The sequence below is a fragment of the Necator americanus genome, chromosome X (assembly GCF_031761385.1).
Source record: "Necator americanus strain Aroian chromosome X, whole genome shotgun sequence".
NCBI classification, from domain to species: Eukaryota; Metazoa; Nematoda; class Chromadorea; order Rhabditida; family Ancylostomatidae; genus Necator; species Necator americanus.
The window spans coordinates 14,849,115-14,876,836 of NC_087376.1; the positions used below are offsets into that span (position 1 = coordinate 14,849,115).

At 42.6% G+C, this 27,722-nt stretch overlaps 10 protein-coding genes across 12 annotated transcripts; 6 read left to right on the plus strand and 4 right to left on the minus strand.

The window, feature by feature from the left end:
- Positions 1 to 1,382: 1,382 nt before the first annotated feature.
- On the plus strand, positions 1,383 to 3,704 carry RB195_023171 (uncharacterized protein; the record flags this gene model as incomplete). 2 transcript variants are annotated; one of them, XM_064210515.1, is made up of 3 exons in its annotated part: positions 1,383 to 2,241; positions 2,324 to 2,447; positions 2,573 to 3,704. In XM_064210515.1, 3 exons carry the CDS (start codon positions 1,383 to 1,385, stop codon positions 3,702 to 3,704), a joined length of 2,115 nt encoding a protein of 704 aa, XP_064066395.1. The 2 variants fall into 2 exon arrangements, with proteins under 2 accessions (XP_064066395.1, XP_064066396.1); XM_064210514.1 differs by lacking the exons at positions 2,324 to 2,447; positions 2,573 to 3,704 and having other exon boundaries at positions 1,383 to 2,315.
- RB195_023172 (uncharacterized protein) lies at positions 2,619 to 3,704 on the plus strand (the record flags this gene model as incomplete). The annotated part of the gene is made up of 1 exon (XM_064210516.1): positions 2,619 to 3,704. One exon carries the CDS (start codon positions 2,619 to 2,621, stop codon positions 3,702 to 3,704), a length of 1,086 nt encoding a protein of 361 aa, XP_064066397.1.
- A 13-nt stretch (positions 3,705 to 3,717) lies between these two features.
- Positions 3,718 to 4,095, plus strand: RB195_023173 (uncharacterized protein; the record flags this gene model as incomplete). The annotated part of the gene is made up of 1 exon (XM_064210517.1): positions 3,718 to 4,095. One exon carries the CDS (start codon positions 3,718 to 3,720, stop codon positions 4,093 to 4,095), a length of 378 nt encoding a protein of 125 aa, XP_064066398.1.
- Positions 4,096 to 4,116: 21 nt separating this feature from the next.
- On the plus strand, positions 4,117 to 4,485 carry RB195_023174 (uncharacterized protein; the record flags this gene model as incomplete). Its single annotated transcript, XM_064210518.1, has 1 exon — positions 4,117 to 4,485. One exon carries the CDS (start codon positions 4,117 to 4,119, stop codon positions 4,483 to 4,485), a length of 369 nt encoding a protein of 122 aa, XP_064066399.1.
- Positions 4,486 to 8,415: 3,930 nt separating this feature from the next.
- On the minus strand, positions 8,416 to 8,649 carry RB195_023175 (uncharacterized protein; the record flags this gene model as incomplete). The annotated part of the gene is made up of 1 exon (XM_064210519.1): positions 8,416 to 8,649. The coding sequence occupies one exon, from the start codon at positions 8,647 to 8,649 to the stop codon at positions 8,416 to 8,418; it is 234 nt and encodes a 77-aa protein (XP_064066400.1).
- A 3,364-nt stretch (positions 8,650 to 12,013) lies between these two features.
- RB195_023176 (uncharacterized protein) lies at positions 12,014 to 12,511 on the plus strand (the record flags this gene model as incomplete). The annotated part of the gene is made up of 2 exons (XM_064210520.1): positions 12,014 to 12,130; positions 12,392 to 12,511. The coding sequence occupies 2 exons, from the start codon at positions 12,014 to 12,016 to the stop codon at positions 12,509 to 12,511; spliced, it is 237 nt and encodes a 78-aa protein (XP_064066401.1).
- Positions 12,512 to 13,182: 671 nt separating this feature from the next.
- On the plus strand, positions 13,183 to 13,533 carry RB195_023177 (uncharacterized protein; the record flags this gene model as incomplete). Its single annotated transcript, XM_064210521.1, has 1 exon — positions 13,183 to 13,533. The coding sequence occupies one exon, from the start codon at positions 13,183 to 13,185 to the stop codon at positions 13,531 to 13,533; it is 351 nt and encodes a 116-aa protein (XP_064066402.1).
- Positions 13,534 to 13,942: 409 nt separating this feature from the next.
- RB195_023178 (uncharacterized protein) lies at positions 13,943 to 19,033 on the minus strand (the record flags this gene model as incomplete). Its single annotated transcript, XM_064210522.1, has 3 exons — positions 13,943 to 14,031; positions 18,699 to 18,803; positions 18,979 to 19,033. 3 exons carry the CDS (start codon positions 19,031 to 19,033, stop codon positions 13,943 to 13,945), a joined length of 249 nt encoding a protein of 82 aa, XP_064066403.1.
- A 2,034-nt stretch (positions 19,034 to 21,067) lies between these two features.
- Positions 21,068 to 27,287, minus strand: RB195_023179 (uncharacterized protein; the record flags this gene model as incomplete). Of its 2 annotated transcripts, XM_064210523.1 has the most annotated exons (5): positions 21,068 to 21,272; positions 21,336 to 21,441; positions 21,507 to 21,597; positions 21,653 to 21,832; positions 26,565 to 27,287. In XM_064210523.1, 5 exons carry the CDS (start codon positions 27,285 to 27,287, stop codon positions 21,068 to 21,070), a joined length of 1,305 nt encoding a protein of 434 aa, XP_064066404.1. The 2 variants fall into 2 exon arrangements, with proteins under 2 accessions (XP_064066404.1, XP_013306228.1); XM_013450774.2 differs by lacking the exon at positions 26,565 to 27,287 and having other exon boundaries at positions 21,653 to 21,829.
- Positions 26,223 to 27,713, minus strand: RB195_023180 (uncharacterized protein; the record flags this gene model as incomplete). The annotated part of the gene is made up of 3 exons (XM_064210524.1): positions 26,223 to 26,445; positions 26,503 to 27,603; positions 27,658 to 27,713. 3 exons carry the CDS (start codon positions 27,711 to 27,713, stop codon positions 26,223 to 26,225), a joined length of 1,380 nt encoding a protein of 459 aa, XP_064066405.1.
- Between the last annotated feature and the right edge of the window lie 9 nt (positions 27,714 to 27,722).

The window sequence follows — 27,722 nt, forward strand, 5'->3', positions numbered from 1 at the left end:
GATTCTTGTTAGCATCCGCTCTTTCAGTTCTAGCTGTGTCTCAATATTCCACACGTTCTGTCGAAATAGGGCTACATTCCTGCCGCCTGGTTCATGTTTGGCTAAGAGAAGAATGTCATCAGCGAAACAAAAATGTTGTGACTGCTCGCCATCAACCTAAAGAAATTTTAATTGAGAATAAGAACAAGATTAAGAAAGAATTTTTAATTGGATGGCCTTTCACGCCATCCAATTAAAAATTCTTTCCTTGCATTCTTGAAGTGACGGTGAATATAATGGCGGAGAAAGCATCACCTTTCGGACCCTCTCTTCACGTTAATGTCGATGTTCTTGAAAAATTTCGAAATTACCGCACAACGCTCAAGGAACCTTTATGTATTGAGTAAGAACGCCCTTGTTATCCAATGCTCCTATGACCCCTTTTGGTCACCTTAATGAAAGAGGTTCTTTAAATCGATGAAGACATATCTTTAACTAAAGACATCGAGGAATTTAAAAGCGTGGTCACCTTTGAAATGTAGTTAATTCTTCCCAAATCTAGATTGTCTGCAAGACTGTCTTCGATTCTTTGAATTACCTGTGCGACCACACTTTTAAAGAGGTTGTGAATTTTCGACAGTATGCAGATTAGATGGTAGTTGCTTATATGACGCGGATCCCTTTATTATACAATTGTACAGTCCTGCCACTTTTCCACTGGTGTGGAATCTTGTGCCCCGACAGGCAATCTATGGAGAACCTTGATAAGGTGTTGCTGAATACTGGCAGCAAATGCTTCAGATGGTTGCACTTAGTCTCATCGAGACCAGAGGCCCCAGGACTCTTCACATACATGACTGCAAGAGAGGAGTTGAAAAGAAGGATCTCAGTAAAAGATAAAGGAAAAAGTATCTGCTTTTAATCTATTCGCTTGGGTTGTGCCATGCGTTTATGTCAATTCAGAATTATTTGTGGTTTAGGAACGTGTAAGTGCCCTCTACAGCCTATAGGACCCTATATTAAAATGTAGCTATTACAGCCCATAAACATAAAGTGTGGATAAAGTATACAGTATTAAACAGCCCCTATGAGGATGCGCCCAAACGTTCGACTTCAATTCAAAATCGCTCGAGGTTTATGGAAGCGGGGGCAGCATTACAATGTTTTTCGGTGGCTAGCCGATCTGTCGGGTCAGTGTTTTCATTTTCCCGGACCGCCAATTTATCAAAACCGGAGGGATGAATGGCTTGGTGGACACTACGGCGGATTTGAACCTCCGATAGTGCACCACGTATACGAGTCTGATTGCTGCCTGCACGTGGTGGCCCTGCTTTAACTAAACGCAATCAGGCGTTCGAGTGTACAAATTGGGAACGTACGAGCTATATAACCTGCACTGTTATATGGCGAAAGCTTCCCATGCATTGCAAAAAGGTGCTGTCGTCCAGCACACCGCCAAAACCCATAACCTGAAAGGTCAACTGCCTGAAGGGAGCATGGAACCTTTGGCAACAACCATTCGTTTCGTCACGCTGAACTGTCGAACACTATCGAGTGAACTCCAGCAAGCCGCTCTACCCAGACTTCTGCGATATCTCTGTGTGCCTTTTGCTGCACTGCAGGAAACACGCATGAGGGATCGGCCCGTCATCAGCATCGAAAATTACACCATATACTGCGGCGATGCTGATGAGAACAAAGTAGGTAGCTGCGCGATAGCTGTGAGGAACGATTACAACCTGGTGGAGGAATTTGGCTCAACGTCGTCTAGATGCGCCTTTCTACGACTGCGGGATCGCAGGGGACGTAAACTCTGGATCGCAAGTGCTCACGCACCTACGGAAACTGAGGACAACAAAAAGGATGCCTTCTATGATGAATTGAATGCGTTGATGTCTAAAATACCAAGCCAGCAGGTGGTCATTGTCGGAATCGACGCAAATGCGAAGATGGGACTCCAACAGCAATCCGATGTGCTAGGAAAATGGTACTACGCAGCGGAGCGCACGTCGGACAACGGTGACCGTCTGGTCGACTTGTGCGAACACACGGGCCTCATCATCGCTTCCACGTTTAAGGAGAATCGTCGACGCCATCAGCTCAAGTGGCAAGGATCAACCATTTTAACGCCTGAAGAGCAGCGCAAGCGAAAGAAGAGGACTCTTAAACTTCAGCTCGACTACGTTCTGCCGAGGAACATTCCTCAGTCAGATATCCGAAAATCTAGAGCTGTTTTGGACGTTGCGTTCGACTCTGACCACCGTCCAGTTTTTCTCAGCTTCAAGATACGGTTTCACAAAAGAAACCGAGGAGTTCCTCTTCAAAAAAAAAATTGACATGACAGGTCTGAAAGACGAAGAATGCAGAACGAAATTCCGCCAACGTGTGTCTATTCATGTTGGTGTACGGACCAGGAAGAAGCTTAGCGATGCGGATTTCTTCACAAAGTGTGTCCAGGACGCTGCAAGGTAAACGCTCCCGGTTCCGTCGCTGCGGAAGAAGTTTGCCTTTGCATCTGCGGAAACAAAATCCACATACAATTCTGTATGTGTCGCGCACAGCGCTGGTGACCTCAACCAGGAAAGCGTCTTAGAAGGAAACTGCAAAAAGACCGCGATAACGAGTGGACGTCAAGACCGATGGAGTTTGAGAAGGCGTGGGAGGACAGGAACCCGCGGAAAGCCTACGCTGTACTAAAACAGTATAGCGGCGAAATGAAAAGATGTTCCCCTGTCCTCAACACTGCCGATGGGATAGCTGTCGGTGAAGCAACCCTTCCAATTTGGAGGGAACACTTCAAGACCTTGCTGAACCGGCAAGCACCGTCAGCTCGTGAACTCGAGCACGCTCATAGGTCGACATATGCGGTTAACGAGGAGCCACCGAACGAGTCGGAGGTCCTGGTCTGTATTCAGAAAATGAAGAGTGGAAAATCTGGTGGAGACGACGGGATTAGCGCAGAAATGCTAAAATATCTGCTTCCGCCTGGTATTCGTGAGATGACAATGATCATCCATTCAATATGGATAGACGAAAGGATACCTGACTCGCGGAGACACGCTATCATAATTCCCCTTCACAAGAAGTTATCCGTCACGGACCCAAGGAATTATCGAAGAATCTCTTTGCTGCGTGTTATGAACAAGGTACTGAAGCGCATTATCCTAGACCGACTCATTAAACATCGCGAAGAAACAACGCGCGACGAGCAAGCTGGCTTTCGTCTTGGCCGATCTACGATTGATCAGGTGTTCATCGTCAGGAGAGTGCTCGAAATCTGGCAGCGGTATTCGAAGCCAATGCAACTAGCGTTTCTGGACTTTGAAGCCGCGTTCGACTTTCCTCACCGAGGCCGTCTTTTCAACGCGCTTCGCGCCGATGGAGCACCAGGAAAGTTCGTTCGCTTGCTTGATGACATGAATCAACGAACAACTGCTGCAGTTCGAACACCAGCCAGATGTACAACACCGTTTGAAGTGGTAACTGGAGTAAGACAAGGGGCGGTGGCAGGACCCTTCCTGTTCAATTTTGCCATCGACGACATTATGCCAAGAACAGTCGACCAGTGTCCTGCCGACATTGTCTTAGCACCATCAGGGTGCCCCTTGACTAACCTCGGGTACGCCGACGATGTTGTTATATTCGCGGAAAGCAGTATGAAACTTCAACATGTTGTCAACCTTGTATCGAAGCTCTGCAGCGTACGAACTATGCCTACGCCCTGATAAATGCAAGCAGATGTGGATCTCTTCGAGACCTCGAACGGGAATCAGGGTGAACGGACAACCGATAGAACTCGTCGATAAGTTCTGTTACCTGGGCTGTATGCTGAAGAACAACGGCAGCTACGAGAGAGATGTTCAGCAAAGATACGCTAAGGCCACTTCTGTGTTTAACTCCTTAACGAAATACCTGTGGTCGACCTCCATCACCAACGAAGTTAAGCTGCGAGTCTACCTATCCGCAATTCGCCCCATCATGATGTACGGATCCGAGATTTGGACAGCACCATCAACAGTGATGGAGAGGCTTGAATGCACAGAACGAAAGCTGTTCAGACGGCTACTTGGCTACTTTTGGCCTAGGGTAAGCCACAACGAAGATCTTTACGCATAAATTGATGTAGTTTACCGGCGGATGACACGTGGAAGATATCAACATCTTGCACCACCTTCGAAAGCGGCTAAAGTAAATCGTCTTCGCTTCTTTGGTCATATATTAAGGAGACCGGCAGATAGCCTTGTCCAACGAGTTCTGAAGAGTTCGTCGGGTTCGAGCTGGAAGAAGCCACCTGACCGAAAACGGGAGTTCTGGACTGAGGTGGTGAAAGAGGACCTGAGGACACTCAACGTGGTTATTCAGTTCAGGCGAGACGTAAGGTTTCGCACAATATGGAATAGCGGCAAATGGATTAATGCCGTGCAAGCTCTTGCAAAAGGCTGGGTGGAGCTCTATTCAAAGACGGCACACTTCGGCGAAGAAGCGCCTAATCGCGTCAGGCGATGACATCAGCCCGCCGATTAGGTCAAGTAAGTCAAATGCACCACACAGCGGAATCTCTTACTACCTACCCCTCCCCCTCGCTCCAGGTTATCTCAATCGAGAGGAAAAAGTTCTTTTGAATTGTCATTTTCTATATATCCATGTATTAATCGTCTTTGTTAACTTGGACGGTCTCTCCCGTTGTTTGATCTATTGTAGACTGAGAGTTCAAATGTGAAGGCCTCCAGGCGCACTCCTTGGGACAGTTTTGAAATTTAAACCACAACAATAACCTTGTGTTATGGTTTTCTCCGTAGAACCTCTCTAAATCTGTTGTCGCATGCTGAAGACCGTTCTTCTCCTTCGTTACAGATGGTATTGAATCAGCAATATCGTCCTAGTCAGAGTTTAAAGACGTTGCACGTGATACTTTTGACCACCATAGATCATCTCAAACTGTTGCTTCCAATGTAAGCGCGTGTGCATTATATATAATCCGTCATCATAGGTGTTCTCGAATTAGACAGCCTGAGTGGCTTCTGCGTTCTCCAAAACATGCAAATATATAATGAAAGTTTCTGTCAGTGTTTCACATATTTGATACTTCTTCCGATACCTTGCATCTTCAGCAGCATATCAAAATAAGAACGCAATTTGCATCAGGTACTAATTGTTGAGAAGAAACTTTAGAAGCCCTCGCCCTTTTGAAGAAAAAGCATACTCTCACCAAAATCATCTTTCAATCATATCTGAGTGCTGTTGATTTTTTTCTTCCACATTTACAAGAACAATTAACGCATAGCGCACGCCCATATGGAATTTCCGTTACATTGCTCTGTGTGTGTGTGTGTATGTGTATGTGTGTGTGTGTGTGTGTGTGTGTGTGTGTGTGTGTGTGTGTGTGTGTGTGTGTGTGTGTGTGTGTGTGTGTGTGTGTGTGTGTGTGTGTGTGTGTGTGTGTGTGTGTGTGTGTGTGTGTGTGTCCGACTCATTAAACATCACGAAGAAATAACGCGCGACGAGCAAGCGGTATTCGTCCTGGCCGATCTACGATTGATCAGGTGTTCATCGTCAACGTAGTGACCGAAATCTGGCAGCGGGATTCAAACCCATCGCGTTTAAAGCTAGAGAGTGCCCGTGTCAAATTGTCCTCGAATCTTGGCGCATTCGACACGTAGCTTTCTATTGATTTACATGAGCTGTAGCCAAGATTGGTGTTGATCTACATTAAGAGCTAACATTTCGGAGTTTTCGCTTTCCCCAGATCCTGGAAAAATCAAAGCCATTAGTGATTAATTCTCTCAAGAGCCTTATCACCTACAGAAAGCATCCAAACGGTAGGCAAACTCAAACAGCAGCACATTGGTTAGTGCTTACCTCATTAACTAGACTTGGTAACGCAACAAACCACCACGTACCACAACTACGGGCCGCAAGGATTTCTATAAGGATCCTGACGGCTGGCCCGCAAATCAAAATCTGCATAAATCTTGATATGGGACTGGTTCATTTGTGATACACTCATCTTTTCTGCTTACTTTTGGACTTATGGCAGTTAAACAAAATGGCTCTGCTGTTCTCCGTACTACGATCTCAATCTCGGATGCTAGTATAGTAAGTTATACCTCTATTTCAAAGTTCCGATGACGTATTCTACTTTGTTCTCTCCATGAGGTGGAAAGCTTATATTTCGCAAGGTCACTTAGATACTTCTTTTCCCAAATACATACTGGGTAGTCGTTTCCATTTCCCTTAAGTAATCGTCACCACTCGACCTGCACGTGATAGGATACACCACTCGTGATAGCATGCAATTACCCTCTCTGCCATAAGGGCAAGCCACGCAGCTGGGAGTTGTGCAGAGTTGATCATATGTATGATTGATTATGTGAAAGCTGACGCTTAAAGTTGGAGGTATTTCCACAACTCTCACGCCATTCTTTGGTCTCTCTTTTCGTAAACCACTCTGTACTGCTCTTCCAATCACCTTGATCACCTTGATCACCCTGACCACCTTGAATCCCCTTGTTCTTCTGGTCGAGCGGGCGATAGTAATCTACTCTCAATTTGTCCCGATCGCGTCTCAATGGTTTCTCCTTTCTTGTGAGACACGAAAAGCATCAAATTTTTCTTTGAAAGAATTTGTGAAGGAGTCTGACCGGCGTCCTTCCTGTAGTGCGCTTGATATCGCGTGGAACCCAGTCGCTTACGGCTGTGGTTCAATGGTCATTGAAGCGCATCACGCGCTCGGCCCACCTTATTTTGCTTTCTTCGGCAAACGTGGCGGTGTCTCTAATCTCCAATTGGCGTAAGATATAACTTCGAATAACATCCCTCACTTGCGTGAAGCGAAATACTCATCACTCTTTCAACTGAGCCTTCAGTGACGCTTACTGAATTTCAATCCTGCTTGCAAAATGTCCAGGTTCCAGAAGCATAGGTCAGAGCGAGAAGTACTGTGGTGTTGAAGAGGTGTACACACCTCTCGTTTCCTACTGACCAGATCAGGGGTCATGTTGTTCTTCATGCTTATTTTCCGACTAAGAAAAACGTAGCTGGTGCGTTTGGTTATGTTCGTTCCGTTGAGCGTGAATGGGGCATCCGTTACGCATGAACATTGTCTTTTCCAGATTCAGCTGAAGACCGATGCATCCACATGTTTCATCGAATTCGGGCGGCATTCATTCCGCTTAACTGCTGCTGGATATCATCAGCAAAGCGTGAATGGTGCAGCCTTCCGACCATCAACCTTCAGTCCCATTCGTCCCGTTTCAGCTTTCGCATTCCATTCTCGAGAGTGATCGTGAACATTTTAGGTGAGATTGTATCAGCCTGTCGAACTCTTCTTTGTCTGAGATTGTATCAGCCTGTCTCTTCACGTCAATGATGATATTGTTGTAGAATGGCGAAATTCTGGTCGTAAAGTTATGTACGATTCTCAAAGTACCTTTATGTACTAAGTAGGGACACCCTGGTTGTCCAAGGCTCCATGTCCGCTTCGGTCTCAACTGTATCGATGGCTTTATTCAAATCGGTGAAAGTGAGACACAGCGGCATCCTGTACTCTCGCAATATCTCGATTATTTTCGGAACTGTGTGGTGGTGTGTGGTGAAAATGTGGTCAATTGTGCTGAATCCCTTTCAAAGCGCTGCTTGCTCGCATGGCTGTCTTCATCTAACATTTTTTCAACCCTATCAAGGATCACTCTTGTGAAGGGCTTGTAGATGATAGATAGTAAGCAGATTGGGCGATAGTTGCCGATGTCATGTGAATCCATCCAAGTCCAAGTCATTTCCCTTTTTATACAAAAACATGATCTCTTCCGCTGCTTAATAGCTTTAAATTCCGACATATAACGTGCAAAGAGTCTCGTCAGAGTGTTGGTGAAAAGTGGTTCTTATCTTCTTTATGATTCTTTAGATGTTCAGATCTCATCCTGTCGGAAGAGGTGAAAATTACTTACTATTACAATCTATTTTCTCTACCGTTTGCAGTAGTCCTCTTCATTCACAAAGATTACAAGAATGTGAGTGATATTTTACAACAGCAAGTGCAAGTGAAAAAGGAAGACGTTACTAAACTGACCTGTATGCATGCGTGATCCCAAATGATGCTTCCGATTTCTTTTTGAAACAAAGATGAGATAAATTGGAAATTTTTTTTAAAATCTAGATGTACATATTCCTTCTTTTCCTACAATCTTTTTCTATCTTCCTGATAGGACTCTGAGATGACAACATTCCATGTTCCTTTGAGGCTCTCTTCCAGACTTAAAACATATGCTTATATGTAATGAAAAAGGCCAGGATAGTAGTGGTGGATGGCCGTCTTCATTACCTTTCTCAATGCAGTGGTTATTCGATTCAGGTTTGAGGAGTAATCATATTTGTTTTATAAATGGCAAAGACCAGAGAGGAATAGCAAATCCTGTTTTCCGCCTCTATAGTATCAGCCTACACTTCTGCTCTTCTCTCTCTAAGATTTTCTGTTATCGCCTCTCTACAAAGCCTTGCGAACTCGGACGTGAGGTCTTGGATGTCTGCACCTCGTGCAGCTCCACGCTGACGTATCAGCTCTAGAGTTTCCGGAGACAGGCGTCTCTGGGTGGATTTAGAACTCTGAGCCTTCCTCGTGCAGTCATGAAGATGTTCAACAAGCCGATCGTATTTCTCGTCGATGCTGTCCATTGCGGGTGAAAAAAAATCTTTTCCGGAGGAGACGATGGTCCGACCCCGCATAAAACTTAGGCACAACAGGGACATCCGTGAGGCAAAACCTTTTACTCACGATGATGTGGTCAATTTCGGTATTTCCACCGGGTTACTTCCAAATCCAGCATCCACTCTCCTCATATCATCAAATATGTAAGGTAGACAAAACGGAATCTTTTTCGAACAATCCAGTATGTATTCGGGCAAAGGAGATCTAGGTGAACACGCAAGATCTAAATTCTGCATCCCGCACACGGTAGAATACGTCATCAACATTAGGAAATAGAGATAGAAGTTCGAGAAGGCATATTGTTTAACCGCGAAGAATGAAAAATGTGTAGAAAAGATGAGTGCATTGCGATCACAAACGAACTAGCCCCATATCAAGATCTGTAGGGGTTTTCACCTACAAGGCGGGACATCAGACCTCTTACAAAAACCCTTGTGGCTCGCAGTTTTGAACGTACCGGTCTTTTGCGCTACCAGATTTAGCAAATGAGGTAAACCATAGCCAATGTGTTGTCTTTTGAGTTTAGCTATCGTTTGAATGCTTTCTGTAGTGTGATGAGGCGCTTGAGAGGATAAATCACTGATAGATTTGATTTTCCAGGATCTAAGGAAGACAGTAAAGCCTAAACGTTAGCTGTTAATGACGATCAACAGCAATCTTAGCTACAGCTCAAACAAATCAATAAAGAGCTCAAGAAAATTGAATATCACTGTAAGGAATGCGAATTTCAGTTGAAAGGAACAACTGCTACCGTAAAATTTTCCAAACGAAGAACTTCAGAAGGAGGTATCGGTAGAGATTACCGAGTTTTCGATGCTTGCTAATTTTGTGTTATTAATTGTATGATTAAGATGATAGTTCTACATTCTGATGAGGTGTGATTATTAGTTGGAAAAAAGCCAAACTTTTCCTTGAAGATTGCGTATTACTCAGACCTTAACATGTTCTTTAAGAATTAAATTGCATCAAGTAATTCAAAACTCATCCAATTCCACTCGCCCACCAAAGCATTTTTTTTTGGGGGGGGGGGGGGGGTGCGGAACAAGAGGTACCCGTGAAAACCGGCTGACCGTTCCTGACCTCCCTTCAGCGCCGCGCACCTCCGCATAATCACGGCTGCCACTCCACCAGGTGGACGACATCCTCCACGACCGCCCGAGAATATCTACACCCCACTCCCTTATTGCTATCTAATCAATGCTGCGCTCGACTTTGCGCCGCGACGAAGCACTAGATAATGCGAATTTAAAATTAGGAGGAGTGTAAAACGAATAGACGCAGTAAGTTCTGATGCGCGAAAATAGTAAATTGAGCACTGATCGGGAATTAAGGAGAAAAACTAGATCTTTTCATACAATTAAAAGATATATTATCAAAGACATATCAGAGTATCAAAGAGTCAAAGATATGATGATTGATAAGAGTGATATGCGTGACCTACATTGATCTCACTTTAGCAACTTCACACAAATAAAGTTTATCTCAAAAAAATGCTGTAGGGAAAAGAATAAGAAGGATAAAATAAAAGAAATTAATATATTTTCACAAATCTCATAATTCCACACATTTCACGCCCAAGCTGTTCTATATAAACTCGCAGTGCACAAGTATGTGTTTGTCACGATGTCATTAAACGAATTCAAACAACAACAATGTTCAGCTTTCGATTGCAGCAACTACACCCCAGCTAATTTATGTCCTTATTACTTTGTATACATTCTTTGAACTCCCTCGTACATTTTACTCTTTCAAAATTTTACATAGATATAATGTTTATGTAGAGCGCAAGTCAAATATTTCAGTACTTCCTTGTGCGTTTTATAGAACAAAACTTTATATGGTTCTTCAAACTTTTTTCATCTTTTTTCGTGTTTTATCGCTTCATTTGTATTTATTCTCTACATTAAATCAATATGACAAGTTAGGTGTATCAGGGCGAACAGATCCTTGAAATATACCTTCAGGTATAATTCATGTCTTTGAGGCATTATAAACGACTCGTTAGGCTTTCGGTGGCAGTTTTACTCGGCTAAATAAGCAAAAAGAAATTCCTAGAAAGCGAAAAAAAAAGTTAAAAAATATAGCATTACACCGATCAGGGGATCACCATCAGAAATCCTTTGAAGCATATTTTGCATTCCCAGAGATGGATGATTAATTTCCAGCTAACAAGTCAAAACAGGATAGTTTCATTTTCACTCGCACTTTTAAACGGCATATATACAGGCCTCTTTCTTTTATATTAACTTACAAGTATATTTTATATAGAGTTTTAAACAACATCTAATACCGGGCACCTTTCTTTTCCTTTGGTTCTAAAAGCGCATCGTAAGAGCTGCGGGCGCGGTGAAGAAAACTCCTCGTAAGAGCAGCAGACGCGGCGAAATGGGCAGGGAGGGTGTTGTGGGAGGGGCGTCAGCGAGACGTAGCACAAGAGGGACAACCAGGCTAGTGTAGCGATCATGACGCTGTCAGGAGACGCGCCATGCAATTAACGACGTTCATTAGCCTCCTGGATATGTGGCGGCATATCATACGGGTACCTCTTGACCGTTCCCCTTTTTTGGGTACTCTGATTTCTCTGCTGTACTAACATTGACCTACAAGACGTGTTTTCTGCACGCACGGTTAGGCCAAACGCCTGTAATCAAGTGACTAGGAGATGTAAAAGAACCTGTTTGGAGTGCCCACAACAAATAAACCAGAAACCTGCACATAGGCCTTCAAATCAAACTCACGACAGTCTCTCGACTCGGCTCTACAACCACTAAGAAAGAGTGTCTTGACTCCGTAAAAAGTCTTCTAGACTCCTGACTTCGTAGGTAGTGCAGCGAAAAGAAGGACAGTGCTGCAGAAGTCATCTATGCTGTTAAATTGAGCGGGCGTTGGATCTGTACATACAACACGTACACACATGCATAAGACACGGCCATTGAAGATTTGATGATGCGAGTCAGGAAGATCACCTTTGAGGTCATCGGACTGACCGAGACGACACGAAATCAACCACGGAACGCCGAATATGAAAATGGAGAAGAATTGTCGTTAGAAACATGCGACACTAGAAGAGGCACCGAGTCGGACGTCTACTCATAAAGATATCTGGACTAACACCAACTATATATGTCTTTGCCTGAACCTATAAGAGTTTTGCAGAGAAGACAATACCTTCTACGAGATCACTGTTGGCGATTTTAATTCCATAATTTGTCCCTGGAGTACGCCTGAAGTACTTCATACTGGAACTCATGGAATACAATAAAACTAACAGAATAAGAGGCTTCCCAAGTTTGTCACAATAGGATTGAACACGGAAACTTGCAATTTCAGATGCCCTTCTCTCTATGCTGGACCTGGGAGTCAGCTAGTACAATGTACCGTAATGAAATTGATCACATCGTCGCCGCTAAAAGGTTTTGCCTGGAGGATATTGCTATAGTAGCAAAGGTTTGTAGGTGATCGACACATCGATCATCGATTCAAGAAAGATTTTTTTATTTCACGAAAAGGAGAGAACGAAGCAAAATCCACAAAGCAACGTTCCAAGGCTGTCATTGACTGAAACTTCTTCGCTTCGCTTGGGAAGATACCGCAACGGGCGATAGCGACAACGAATATCATCGGCACGTAGAAAAACTTCATGATTCTACAGGGAGATCCGAGAGTTTAAAAACCAGTAAAAGACGCCTATTTAGATAAACTCTTCAGCATAAGCGTCAATGTGGAGCTGTACGAGCTGCAGGGAACCACGAATTTACATCCGAGCTTAAGAAGCTTCGCAGTAATGTGGCAAAGGAGGACTTTGAAAGGAGAAGGGCGATAGTGTAGGATGCAGTTGTAGAGGTGGGAAAGAACATTTTCTATGCCCGTCGTGATTGCGAACATCGTATACCAAGAGGGAGTGCCTTTTGGCACCCAAATGGAACTACCTCAGCATCGAGGGGAGAATGGAGAAGGTCATTCTACCCGGAACATTTTGAGAACCACGTTCACGTTCCACCTCACCACCCGAGAAAAGACGGTCTCTGGACAGACGGAAATGAACAAGTTTTCCCAGCCGAAGTTACAAGTTACAAGTCAGTGACATTACATAATTTTTTGAGGAATCGTACTGCATCTGGTCCCCACGGAGTCATGTCTGAACATCTGGAGAGCCTAATGCCAGTCATCATCATCACAACTAGCGATGGTTTTCATTCATTACCCGTCGGAAAGAAAAATTCCTTAGCAGTCGGGGACTTGCAAGACCTTGCTTCTGTCTAAGAAGGGGAATCTACATGAGATCGGTGAATATCGCTCAATCTGTTTATTCTCTGTCGTCTCTATGAGAGGAATGAATGGATATTAGATGAAGGATGCTAATACGCAGGGTTTTGAAAAGGGTTCAGCACGATTAATTACTTACAAAAGTTCGAAACGTCATGGAAATATCGCGGGAGTAAAAGATGCTGTTATGTTCCCATTTCGTCGAATTGAAGAAAACAGTCGATTCAGTTGAGATGGAAGTATTCATGAGAACCTCGAACAAACAAGGTGTCTCCAATAGACGCATGAAAATACTTCGTGAGCTGTACAAGGACTTCATAATCAAAATTCTCCCATTCTATAATAACAACACAATCAATATGAAGAGGGAAAGGGTTCAACAAGGTGACACAGTCTCATCCAAAATATTCAGTGCTACTTTCAAAAACGTAATGCAAGGACTGAAATGGGATGACATGTCAGATGGGCAGCAACATTATCTTCGTTTAGCTGATGGCATCATTCTGATAACACCAAGCATCAATCAGGCAGAACGAGTGCTGGTCGAATTCGATGAAAAGTTAAAAAGACTGGTCTCCCGCTGAAACTGGACAAGACGAAATTCATGAGAAAGGAATGATGTTCTGATGACCCATTCTCGCTCAGCAAAGCGAATATATCCAACTGCTTCGGCCATGTATATCTAATTCATTAAATTAAAGTGGTGAAAAATCTGACCTTAAAGCGGAGTGGAGGAAAGGAGCAGCTTGAGGGGCATACAAGTGCATCGAGTGATGTAGTGAAGAAAACTAGTAACACAAGGGGCCGCGTTCACCTATTCAGCGACACCATTCTTCTTGTTTTGACCTACGCTTCAGAAACCTGGTTGTTTAGCAAGCATGACGAAAATGAGGTCAAAGTCATAGAACGCGGCATGCTTAATCTTGCCTTATTCGTAAACATATATTTCTCTCCAATTGCATATGGCCTTTTTCGAAGGAATATAAAATTTCATCACCTCAAATAGTTGTGGAATGGAATGCTGATGAAGATATAGTTTTGCTTCTGCTCCCATATTCCAAGTTTTTGATGAAACTGTGGATCTGGAAGAAAATTAATAAAACGATCGTGTTAAAATGAAAATCAACCAACGCAAATAAAGTGTAGGATCACAAACACTGTAGCAGCGGCAGTAACATAGTAACACCAGAAAAATCGGAATAACACGTGCGGTACAACTATTCCAACTGCGAAGCAAAAAGTATAGTCGGGTCAAAACGACATGAATCACGAGTGTAGTTGTGGTGCATTTGCGTACGCCTTCGAAACCGCGCGATGGAGGTAGCAGTTGCAACCGATTTGAGATCTTGGCAAACTGCAGCGATATGCGGTGCCAGCAAAGGTTTCAACACGCTGCTGGCCGCTGCGCTCCACCGAAGCTCCTCGAGGGAAGCCGTATACGCAATTGCGTGCTTCATGTCGTTATGACCCTACTATAGGGACAATTTGTCTGCATTTGCACTCAGGGAAACTCACATCTTGCAGTAGCTTTGCCGGATAACCCTCGACGCGCCTGCCATGGCGCACGCAGATTTTAAAAGCACCATAGCACGAGTCTGACGTGGTGAGGGAGCCCGCGGGAAAAGCCAGAGATGGGGTTGTAGATTGTGGGATCAGGGATGGTTCCGCTCATCTCTCCTTGATTGTCGTAAAAAACGGCTTGGAAACCATTTTGGTTATTAAGAGTTACATTGAAACGCTCCTCTATGCACACGTTTCGGTCCTCTCAACAGCCTCTTCATTGGTTTTACTTGAATAGGCTAGTGGATAAAGCGAAGTGAAAACATCACTGATCTTCGACCGCTTTATGGTGCGTGCACAAGGATGGCGCGCTTCAACTGAAATCGTGAACAACGTTGTCTTCTACACCGTTTCTTACGACGATCAAGGAAAGATGAGCCGAACCACATCTGATCCCGCAATATACAACCTCAACTCTAGATTTTTCACCCCGGATTCCTTCACCGCATCAGATTCGTGACATGGTGCCGTAAAGGCAGCATACCACGAATCTGGAATGATATCGATCTGAGGTGGAGTATCCGTATACGGGGTCGTAGTTCACGGAGAGCGGGGTGGTTCCGCTCATCGTTCGCTAATCACTGCAAGCAGCCGGCCCCTGAATGCTGTTTTGTACGATGCCTTCTATTGCAACGCGCTACCCTTGCACGCGTAGCGTCCTTTACCGCCTATCGGGGCAGTCCGAATTGATTTTCGACCAATCGCAGGGCGGAGGCGGCGCAAGGGGTGGAGCGTCACAATAGATGGCGTCGTACAGAACAACATTTTGAAGGCGGCTGTTTGCAATGATGCAGAGAGAGATGAGAGGAACTGCTCCGTCTCCATAATCTACGATCCCGTATACGGATACTCCACCTGAAATCCGCACCATCTCAGATTCGTGGTATGCTGCCTTTAATCTATTGTTTTCTTTTTATGTAGTTATGAATTATAAGTAAATCATCCTTCGTAAACCTCAAACTATTCTGAATTGAAGTGAACGTGGTGGAGCATCTCAAGTGGATTGATTAACGCCAGACACACACTTTATTCTTACAATAAATAAATTCCATACTAGCCAAGATAAGGTCCGCTAAATAAAGGACTAGAATTGCCTTCTATAGGTGTACCACATTTCTGTTTATCCATTTATGTCTCCTCGAAAATGCAGTCATTGTTTTTCAAGATAATCTACGTTATATATGATATCTTGGATACGATAATATTTATAGTTTTTAGGAGATTTCATGATATAAAGAACATTAAAATGGAGCATCAAGTCAACAATAAAAGCATTTTTGACACCTGTTCTTTGCGTATGATCGAGGCGACAAAGCCACAGAAGCTGCTCGAGAGATTTCTGAGGTGTATGGCGAAGAAGCGATACCTCTTAGGACGACTCAATATTGGTATATGCGATTCAAAGACGGCAATTTCGACAACAAAGATATGCATTATGTGAAGTTGTAAACAAAAACGGAGGACATATTGTTGATAGATTTGTTGTTCAGTTCTTGTATATTGTTTTTGTGGCAAGCCTACCCTTTGAAAAAAAAATGCCAGAACTTATGGGACAACCCAACAAAGTACACATTCTCTCTCCTATCACTGCTTGCTCAATCAAACGCTCAATGCACCGTTTCGGGCAAAGACAGGGGAGAAGAGATACTCCAGTTAGCAATGGTTTGTTCTTTTAGCAAAAGAAAGAGGCGAAGAGGGGAGACAGAGGTGATGCGCTGAAAAACTAATTTTTAGCTTATTTTGATCCAATCATATGAATTTAGGAGCTATTTCTATCATAAGGAAGAGAGCATAGATCGACTACAGCAGCGTATATCTACTTTCCTAATCACGAGATTCTCATAAGATTTTTATGACTCCGTGATTAAGGATTTAGGATCCAATTATTCTTCTTAGGAACCTCAGTGCTCTCAAATCCGACAACACTTCGTGGAGTGCTGATAAAAACTGAGAATACAAGGTTGAGATCAAAATGGCAGCTAAAAATGCTCAGGTATGAAGGTATCTTTAAGTTGCCATCTATGGTCTGAAATTTAAGGTGATTTTTAAAAATTTGCGGCTGCTTAACTGCGACGTTTTTATTACATATCCTTTTTCATAAATCTTTGTGGAACCCTGAAAGTATTCATTTTTCCTATAGCAAAGCTTGACTTAAACTATTAAATGACACTTCAAGAAAAGTAAAATATGCGTAATGAGTGGTTCTGAGGCCGGAATAAATTGAAGAGTGTTAAATCTCTTCTTGATGACAAAGTTTGGTCGGTATGATGCACATCTCTTAAGAGCATGTGCGGGTACAATTACGTTAATTTTTAAAAATGAAAAATAGAGAATTTGACGTTGTTCTATGAATTACACAACTGCAAGAGATTATTTCTCCTAAAGAATCGTAACACTTATATCTGGGGAGAATGAAGCGTAGGAAGTGGCTATCCCTCAGTATGATCTGCTGTTTTAGAGTAGTGTCCACAGAAATACTACAATTCGTGCCAACTGGCCGATTAATGGATATTATGGTCATTGTTACAATGCGTGACGCAGACTGTGGTCGTTGCGAACAATTTACAAGCATTTTTGCAACAGCGTTTGAATGCGACAATGATATCGTAACCATCAAAAGAACATCGCGGTGGATTCAAACAAGTGCAGAACGCATTCAAAGAAGATTGAAAGAAAGGTGATTGTGATTGCGGAAAGCTAGAAACAGTTGAGAATGAAATGCTGAGTGTTCTCCGGTAATTTTTTCATTCATCTCGCAGTTCCCTCGCCCGATTTATGAATGGACAAGATCATCGGGTGGCATTTGCTATTCGCTACTTCCGGATCATGATTAAAATGGAGCATCAAGTCAACAATAAAAGCATTTTTGACACCTGTTCTTTGCGTATGATCGAGGCGACAAAGCCACAGAAGCTGCTCCAGAGATTTCTGAGGTATATGGCGAAGAAGCGATACCTCTTAGGACGACTCAATATTGGTATATATTGGTATTCATAGCATCAATTTATTCTTGCTTTCTCTTTTTAGGTTTGGTGAAACCCTGCACAATTTTATGACAGTTTTATCCACTAATTGCGAAAAGGCGTTGTCAAGCAGCCCGCCACCGAAAATCATAACCTGATAAGTGGAATGCCTAAGAGGAACACTGAGTTTTTGGCTCCATCTGTCTTGTTATGCGGAATCATCGAAGTTTTCGAGTGAACTCATACAAGCAGCAAGATGCAGTTTGGTCCGGCGAGTCGTCTGCTGCACTGAAGGAAACAGGCATCAGGTGTGCATTATCAACTGCTATGATGATGCTGACGAGAAAAAAAGAAAAGTACGATTGCTGTAAGGAACAATAGAAGAACTTGACAGAAGAAATTATTTCAACACGAAACTGATGCGAGCACGAAGATGGGATCCGAATAATAATGCGATTCGGCACGGGAACGGTTTTACTTGGAGCAAACGTCGCACAACGGCAAATGCCGCGGAGCTTTTTGGGAGTAGAGACAAACCTCATCATTTTTACCTCTTTCGAGAGAACCCCTCGACACTATCAGCTTAGATGGTAGACGTGGACACCTCAAAGCCCGATGAGCAGCGTAAGTGGAAGATGTTAACTCCTGAAGTTCAGCTCGATTACCTTCTGCCTGGAAACAGCCTTCCGTCGACTGCTCAAAAATTCAAAGTTGTCTGTGGCCTTGCAATCGATTCTACCCATCGCTCTGTTCTTCTCAGCCCAAAGAACTGAAGTCGATGGGTTTCACTTCAGCCGACGATCTGTATAGGAAGTCTGAAAGCCGATTAATCTTGGAGAGCTAACTTCAAGACTTTGGTAAAGCATTCTTTCTCACAATGTGTCCGGAGTGCTGCAAGAGCTACTCTGTCGGTTCCATTTCTAAAGAGGAACTTGTTATTTGCATTTGCGAAAACAAGATTCTTGTACAATTCATTATATATCGCTCGCACCGCTTTAAGTTTTAAACAGGAGAAGCTTCTGAGAAGGCGTTGCATACTCAACTGTAGGAAAATTGCAGGTACACGTCAAGAAAGAAGCACTTTGAAAAAGTGTGGAAGGTCAAGGATCCAAGCAACATATATCCTTTCTTAAGACAATATAGCTGCAAGACAAAGAAATTTTCAGCAGTTTCCAGCACTGCTAATGGATCTGTCGACGAACTAGCCATACTCGTTCGTGGCGAACCTTTTGTTGGCTTCTTGATTCGGTAAGCCCTATCACTTTCTAAACTCGAGCAACGACCACGTCCAACAGCCTTAACTATCAACCACAAACCACCAACCAACGAGTCTGAAATTTCAGTCCATGTCTACAGAACGATGAATGAAATAGATTATAAATTTAAAGCAGAAAAGCCTAAACCACTTTCTCCATTTGGGATTCGTGAGATGACGAAGATTATTATTATTAAATATGAACCGACGAAAAAACATCTGACTCGTGAAGACATGCAGTCATAACTTACATTCACGACAATTGCGAGCAACGTCACGGAAAATGATAAGTACAAGGAATTTCATTGTTAACTGTAATGGACAAAATTTTGGATCGAGGTATCCTACACTGGCTTACTGGATATCGCGAAGAAACGGATTTTCGAGGCCGATCTACGAATGATCAGGCTTGCGTTGCGAACTTCGAATAAGACTAGAGGCTTTCCTGTTTGGCTTTGGCCTCGACAACAGCACGAGGTGAACTGTTGGACAGCGTGATGATTCAGTCTCCCCTCTTTTGGATACGGAGAAAATCTGATCTCTGGAGATATTCGGCAGTGCCGATCACCTACCTCGCGGATGTTCTCCACCGACGACAATCGATTTGATTGCTGATTGATTTAATTGATTATACTTCTGCTAAATTGGCGGTGGGAGTTTGTCAGATGATGTTTCAAAACAGACTGGTCGTAATTTCCTTTTACATATTTTAGAACTTACAAATTTCCTGAACGTCTTAGAAATATCTTTGAAGTACTTTTGTGACTCGGTTGTTTAATATTCTGAAAGCACCTACTGTGGTCTCAGATAAATCACAAAGAAATTGATCTTGGATTAAAATTTGACGATCTCCTTCTATCATTTCTGATGGTCCTTGAATCATTGGACGATTTGCTTATTAAAAAGTGTTTGAGAGCTTTAAATAGATGGTAATCAGAAGATGCAATATTGGGATTATAGGTTGAACGAGACAGTATCTCAGTCTAACCCTTTCAAGGTTTGCCGAGTGAACACATTTGTGGGCGTGCATTATCGTGAAGTGGTACGAATTAGCTCTTTTTCGGCAACTGCTTTAGAAATCTTATTCAAACTGGTCGTAAATCTGGCGCCGGTGACTGTGGCGGTGCCGCTGAGAAGCTCATGATAAAGGGCTTTGAACTCATAAAAATAGATCATCAGGGATAAGCAAGTAGTGTGGCAAGCAGGATACTTTTGGGGACTTTCGAATGGAAACGTTTACTTACTGATTTAAAAAAAAAAACAAAAATACAAAGCCGGATGAGTCACTGCCCTATTTGTAATTTTTCAGCCAAAGAGATGTAAGTATGATATGAACCAAAGAAAAATAAAGTTCGTCTTGTTGAAAAAAAAAACGGTTGAGTACTGCTACGAAATTGAAAAGGAGGCAACGCCGTTTCCTCATGATTAGTTCCGTCGGAATTGCATGCTAGCTTGGATGAAATGAAAGCGTTGCCACGAGTAACCAGTGATAAATGCGATGGAGTGGAAAAGGACGATGGTAAAGCTCCCCCGTTCTACCTTTCTTATGCATTATCAGTCTTATGCATTTGTGTTACATCATGTTAAAAGAACTATGCTAAGGAATATAGAAAAAAAAAAGAAGAAAAAAGAAAGTACTATTCCCATAATTTACTTCTCACTAACTGATACCTATGCCACATGCATTTATGCAGATTCCTGTCTTTACGGCATAAATAAAGAGATACAGACAAGACGACGAAATACTGTGACAGGATTAACAAATGGATTAGGACAAAGCATCGAAAAAAAAAATAAACTGTCCTCCACCTAGGATTCAGAAAATTGTAATTTTTGCTTCAAGTATTTGAACTCCAACCATGGACTCGTTGCATGCTCTTTTCACATGCACTGGGTTATGAGCGTGAATAAATGCTCCGGAAGCCTGAGCAGTTCCTGCAAAGTGCATTCCTCCAACAAGTTTGACTTGATTTCTTCTACAGTTTCTTGTTATTCAAGGATTAAATTGAGCACATTCACGAATATGAAAACAACACTTTCTTCTTCCGTGCGGTGCATTTAAACAACGCAGAAGAATCAAACATGTGTTAATGACGTCGCAGCTGGTATCAGGCTGAAATTCTTTTGTGATGTTGTACTCAATTAACATAATATGAATAAGTAAAAGCATAAGAACCGTAGCACCCTTTATTGCAACCCCTTCAAAGAACTTGATTTTGTTTCTCTTAACTGATAAAATAAGTAAATATGCAAGCGCGAATCACAACAGTGTCTTCCAACCATTGCAGCCGTCCTAGACTACTAACAAGGCGACAGTCAAACAGGCAACAGAGTTAACCGCTATAAGTACATAGGATCATCAAAAGCAGCTACAACAAGTTTCAAATAGCCCATAGACTTTCCGCACAAATCGTCCAATTTCACATGAACCTCACGAGTATCATTGTCAATTTGAGCAGTGAAACTAGTTCTAGACAACACCTGGTTACGAGCCATCACGCAATCACTCCAGAGTTCGACTACAAAGTCATCAGCATGAATCCTCCTGGAAGAAACTTTTTGCCTTTATCCATTACATATTTAAAACAGAGCGGAAACAGAGAAAGACCTATGGAAAACAAATTGTTCATCCCATGATACCAGATTTCTACCTTTGACGGAGCTTGTTCGCACCTTGTACCTTCCACACTGCAGAACGCAGTAGATATTCATTTCTGAAGATATTTGAAGTTGAATTGAATTTTGTGGAACAATTCAGATTTGTAGTTCACTTAAACACCTTTTTCTTGCTCTAAGACGGCTTCGATAACGGTGATCCGAGTCACTGAAACTGCTTGTCTGCATCCAAAGAATCTTTGTGATGGCGCGTGCTTAATGTCGCAGATGTAAAAGTCTAATTTTGTAATAGTATATGTAGAGCTATACCTTGATAAGAGTCCGCGACTCAATTTTACGATCTGAATAGATTCGCAACATAAATGTTGTTTGCTCTCTTGGTGCAAATGTTGTAGGCACTGCAATATATCTCCCAACTGGAACGTCTCGCAAATGAAGAAAAACTGAACGAGCACAAGCATATTCTGATGTGCCAACGGGAGTCATTGCCTAAAAATCAGAATTGACGATAAAAATCCTGCATGGATAGAAAAAATTCCAATAAAGTCAGAAAGGAAACAGAAGTAGTAAATGTTCTTTTAAAAAAGAGAGGACAAATATGAAATAACGATGGAGGGAAGATGGGAGTATTTTGAAATCTATACTCATATTTATGTAAAGTATTGGAAGTTTAGAAAAATTGAGTTTCTCCATTTCCAATGCTGTAACTCATTTTCTTCAATTCAATTCGTTCCGCTTTTATTTGAAAGAGAACTGTAGGAGGTGAGGAAAGCAGATATTTTAAGGTGCCTGTTATATACGGGGCACTTGTGTTTCTCCGGATTAAATTTTCTACTCAATCACGTTTTCGTTGCTATTCCCAAAGTCTGAGCGCACTGTAAGAGTACTTTGAGAAATCTCCTAAATCTAAAAACCAACCACTAGTTGGAATAAGGGTCAAGCGTTTGATGGGATTTTCCCATCCGTGGTCGTAAATAAAAGGGGTTGCCAGGGAAGGGGGTCGTGAGCGAGTGTACGGTTACCGGTTATGAATTGAGGATAGCATGATAACCAACACAAAATATTACGTAGTAATTAAATAATTACATACGCTACAAAATATTACAAATAATATTAAATGATTACAAAAATTACAAATATTATAAGCAGTTTCAGGCGTAGGACAGTAAAATGGAAGCATCAATATTTCGTTTTGACAATGCCCAATGTATTGACAATGTAATAATGAGACCACCCAGGTTCGACACCCCCACTGAGGCAAATCATTGCAAAAGAGATGGAAACTTGAAACAACTTCCAAAAAATAAAAAATTTAACTTTACGTGGTTTACAGCAGTTTAAATGTGAATTTAACAAAATTTAATTACCAAAAAAGCTCAGAATCCGTGAACATTGTTAGGTCTGGGAGATCGCGAATAACTTCGTCATACGAGGACCAAAGAAAAAGTTCTAGTAGTTTTTAAGACAAGAAGGTTTGCCCTAAAAAGCAGTCACATCGCTGTTTTCCCCACCTCCTATTCTTTTTGGAATTTCTATGGGACAGAGATGGGAAAAATGGCATTTTTCCCATCTTTGTCCCATCAAAAATGTGGAAAAGCGGCGAGGCTCTGATGATCCGTTGATGCAGCATCTTATAGAGGAAGTCCTCGGCTACAAAATACTGGAAGATGATTTGTTTTTCATTAAGTTACTACGAGTTATTGAATTTTATTCAAAATCACTTTTCGGCGCGCGAGCGAAAATTGGGATTTTTCCCTTCCAACAAAGGGGGCCGGCGTTTCAAAAAACCACCCATATATTCGGTTGAAGAGTCTAAGAAAACCCCTATGCGCAAAATTTCTCCTTTCCGGATCCCCTGCTTTTCTCAAAATCTAGGTAGGACGAATCTAAAGAAAAAGTCGGAAAATTTTATATTTTGTCCCATCAAAATTCCTAAAAAAAGGTAGAAGGTGAAAAAAGCAGCGATGTGACTGTTTTTTCAAGACAGACCTTCTTCTCTCAAAAACCACCTGAACTTTTTTTTTGGTCCTTTTACGACGAAGTTATTGGCGATCTCCTAGACCTAACAATGTGCGCAGATCCTGAGCTTTTTTGGTAATTAAATTTTGTTAAATTCACTTTTAAAACTACGTAAAATCAAATTCTTCATTTTTTAGAAATTGCTTGAAGTTCCCATTTCTTTTGCAAAAATTTGCCTCAGTCGGGAGTCGAACCTAGGAGGAGGCCACGTTGTCATATTGCAGTTACAAAATGTTGATTTTTTTCGCTTTTTTTTCTCGTCCCTCTGTGATTCGATACATGCACCTGACTATCCTATTTTTTATCTATTATGTGCTTTAATCAGAACTTGAAGACAATTCATAGATTTTAGGGTAGAAATAGAATAGAAGAAACGTGAAAATATTTCAATATAAGTATTTCAACAGCACTTCAACAAGTTCGCGTCTTCTAGTAAATGGTATTTCTTCGCTTCTGTCAGCTACCAATTTTCACATTTGCCATTTATTCCTCGGCTAATTTTCGTATTCTAGAGGGTCGTGTCCCATCACCGCGCTTGACCCTGGCTGGGATAATCTCTCCTCTCCTGAAGTCACTTGAAACCGTTTTTCAATGAAATGGAGGTGTTTCCCGCTAGACGTTTTACGCAGCAGCATCAGCCAGGACCGCTATAACAAGACTCTTCTTAAAATCACCCAAATCAGCAATTTCGGTCCCGTGACAGTTCACTAAAGGACTGTACTAATGTATCTGGTCTAACCAGGAGAGGAGGTATACAAAAAGGAAGGAGCTGTCCCATTATTTTCAGTTTTCTTTTCTAAACTATTACACCGTATCTTATTTGGAATTATCTGGAATTTATAGCTCTACTAGGTTTTCATTTTTTTTACTAAAATAAGTAATAATAAGTAGATAGTTATGTTGGATATGCAATTTTAGAAAGTTCTATCCTTAGTTTTCTGCCTGCATTTCTTTTTTGCACCCATTTTCTTTTATTGCAAAGCACAACTGCTGAAGGTTTCAAATTAGATTTATTATTTTCTTATACGATGAAATGGCGCGAAACGATCTTACTGACTTACTTACTTACTGACTTTAAAACATTCTAACCAACAACATGCTTCAGTGATGTCCGTGACAGCTCCTTGTACAACAAAGTACACATTGAAACTATCAAAAAAACATCCTATAAATACGATATTCTACCCAAATCCTAACCAATACTTATCACGAATACAATAGTCAGTCTGTCCCTGAACATCGACATTGTCGATTAATTGAATTCTATGCGTCCTATCCGGGGAAAGGTCAAGAGGTACCCGTATGACGTGCCGCCGCGTATCCAGGAGGCTAATGAGCGTCGTTAACTGCACCGCGCTTCTTCTGATACCGTCATTATCGCTACAGTAGCCTGTTTGCTTCTCTTGTGCTACGTCTTCAAGACGCCCCGTCCACGCCACCCTCCCTTCCCATTTCGCCGCGTCTACCGCTCTTACGCCGATTTTTTTTTTTTTTGCGTTGCTGTTATTATAGCCGCTGCAGTTGAAAGTTGAACACGAACTCGTTGAATGGCATCGTGACAAACACATACTTACGCACTGCTAGTTTAAATAGAAGACTTAGGGCATGAAATGTGTTAAATTATGAGATGTGTGAAAATATATGCATGTTATTCTTTTCCCTGGAGCATCTTTTTGAGATAATTTTTACTTACGTAAAGTTACATTGGATAGAAGGGTCTACTTCTTTACTTTTATTCCCAATAATGTGCGCTTAGTTTACTATATCCGTACGTCAGAATTCGCTGCGGCAATTCGTTTTTCAATTCCCCTCCCTTCAAAATTCGCACTATCCACAGCTTCGTCGCGGCGTTGATCAGAGAGCAATAGAGAGGCGGGGTGTAGGTGATCTCAGGCAGTCGTAGAGGATATCTAGGTGGTGGAGCGGCAGCAGTAATTACGCGGAGAAGCGCGGTGCTGAAGGAAGGACAGGAGCGGTCAGCCGGTTTTCACGGGTACCTCTTGTCCTGAAATATCTAGTCTATGAAGTATATCTTTGCATACAAAGACGACCCAGTATTTTTTGTCGACTCCTCTCAAAAAAAAACACGAGAAACCGAGAAATTCTTGCCTTCGAGCAAATTGAAAGTCATGAATGTCGGCTAGTACTCGAAATCAGTCAAAATCCCAGTTGGCGAGGCTTCATTTAGCCAAGGAAGAAAGAACTTAAAAGTTAACAAAACGACAAAACTGATAATTCTGCATAAAATGTTTACCATATTCGTAATAAATATCGGGGATACAAGTAAGTTTGAGAGATTTACAAAAGATAGCGTAACTAACATTTAACTAGCATTAAACCGCATCACACCATCTTATAACTATGTTCACGTTAAGGCGTCATCATTTCCCTCTAAAAATCAGCATATATCATTTTTCTGAAGTGTAAACAACACAGTTTTTTTGCACTTTAACCATGTCAACCTTTGTGCCAACAAAACACAATATGGGGGAAGAGCTGCTCTTTTGTTTTAATTTGAAGAAAAGTGGAGCTGGTAGGCATGGATCGCTGGGCGAAGCATATTGGAACCATGCTCCATCAATAAAAACCTTTGAGTACTGGTTCCGGCGTTTTAAAAGTGGTGATTTTGACACTAGCGATGAAGAATGCGAAGGTAGGCCAGTAAAGTTTGAAGACGCTGAGTTGGATTCGTTATTGGACCAAGATTTATGACGAACTCAAGACAAGCTGATTACAATCTTGAAATTGACTCGGCAAACTGTTTCAAACCGTCTCAAGCCCATGAGCATGCTGCGAAAAGAAGGGAACTGGGTTGCGTGTGAACTAAAGCCAAATGGTACAGACGTCACCATCACCTTGATCACCTTGACTCCCGTTGATCTTCGAACTGGTCGAGCGGGCGCCAGTAATTCTTCCATTTGTCCCGATCGCGTGCCAGAGTAGCCCAGTGGTTCCTCCTTTCGCGTGGGACACGAAGAGCATCATATTTTTCTTTGAAGGACTTCGTGAAGAAATCTGACCATCGGGTAGGCGGTCTTCCTGTAGTGCGCTTAATATCGCGGGGAACCCAGTCGCTCACGGCTCTGGTCCAACGGTTGTCATCAAAGCGCATCACGAGAGGACTTCGAATCCCGTCTCACACTTGCGTGGAACGGGATACTCCTAGCATCACTCTCTCAATTGCGCGTTCAATGACGCTCACCGCGTTTTCTTCCTGCTTGCGAAATGCCCAGGTTTCTGAAGCATAGGTCAAAGCAGGAAGTACGGTGGTGTTGAAGAGGTGAGCACGGAGCCGGGTGTTCCTGGTCTTCTTCACTACATCCTCGATGCTCTTGTACGCTCCCCAAGCCGCTCGTCTCCTCCTGCCCAGCTCGGGGGTCAGGTCGTTCATCATGTTCAGTTCCCGACCCAGATAAACGTAGCTGGTGCCTTCAGATATGTTCGTTCCGTTGAGCGTGAATGAGGCATCCGAGACCCATCCGTTCCGCATGAACATCGTCTTTTGTAGATTCAGCAGAAGACCGATGCATCCACATGTTTCGTCGAATTCGGTCAGCATTCGTTCCGCTTGGCTGATGCTAGGTGTTACCAGTACGATGTCATCAGCAAAGCGCAAATGGTGTAGCTGCCGACCATCAACCTTCACTCCCATGTCGTCCCATTCCAACTTTCGCATTGCGTTCTCGAGGGTGGCTGTGAATATTTTGGGTGAAATTGTATCACCCTGTCGGACCCCCCTCTTCACGTCAATGATGATGTTCTTGTAGAATGGCGAAATTCCGGTCGTGAAGTTACTGTACAACTCTCGAAGTACCTTAATATACTGAGTAGGGACGCCTTGGTTGTCCAAGGCTTCCACGACCGCTTCCGTCTCAACCGAGTCGAAAGCCTTCTTTAAGTCGATGAAGGTGAGACAGAGCGGCATCTTGTACTCTCGTGATACCTCGATGAGTTTCGAAACAGTGTGAATGTGGTCAATCGTGCTGAATCCTTTTCGAAACCCTGCTTGCTCGCATGGCTGTCCTTCATCCAAGACTTTTTCAATCCTATTAAGGATCACTCTTGTAAAGAGCTTATAGATGACGGACAGTAGGCAGATTGGGCGATAGTTGCCGATGTCATGTGGATCTCCCTTTTTATACAACAACACAGTCTTGCTGGTCTTCCACTGTTTAGGAACCTTGCATTCCGACAGATAACGTGTAAAGAGCCAGGGTGTTGATGAGTACTGGCGGAAGGCTCTTCAGGTGTTCTGGTCTTATTCTGTCGGGACCGGGTGCCGTACGATTTCTTACCGACATGATAGCATGTCGTATTTCGGACGGGAGAACCTCTGGAATGACTTGTCCATCTTCCCTCA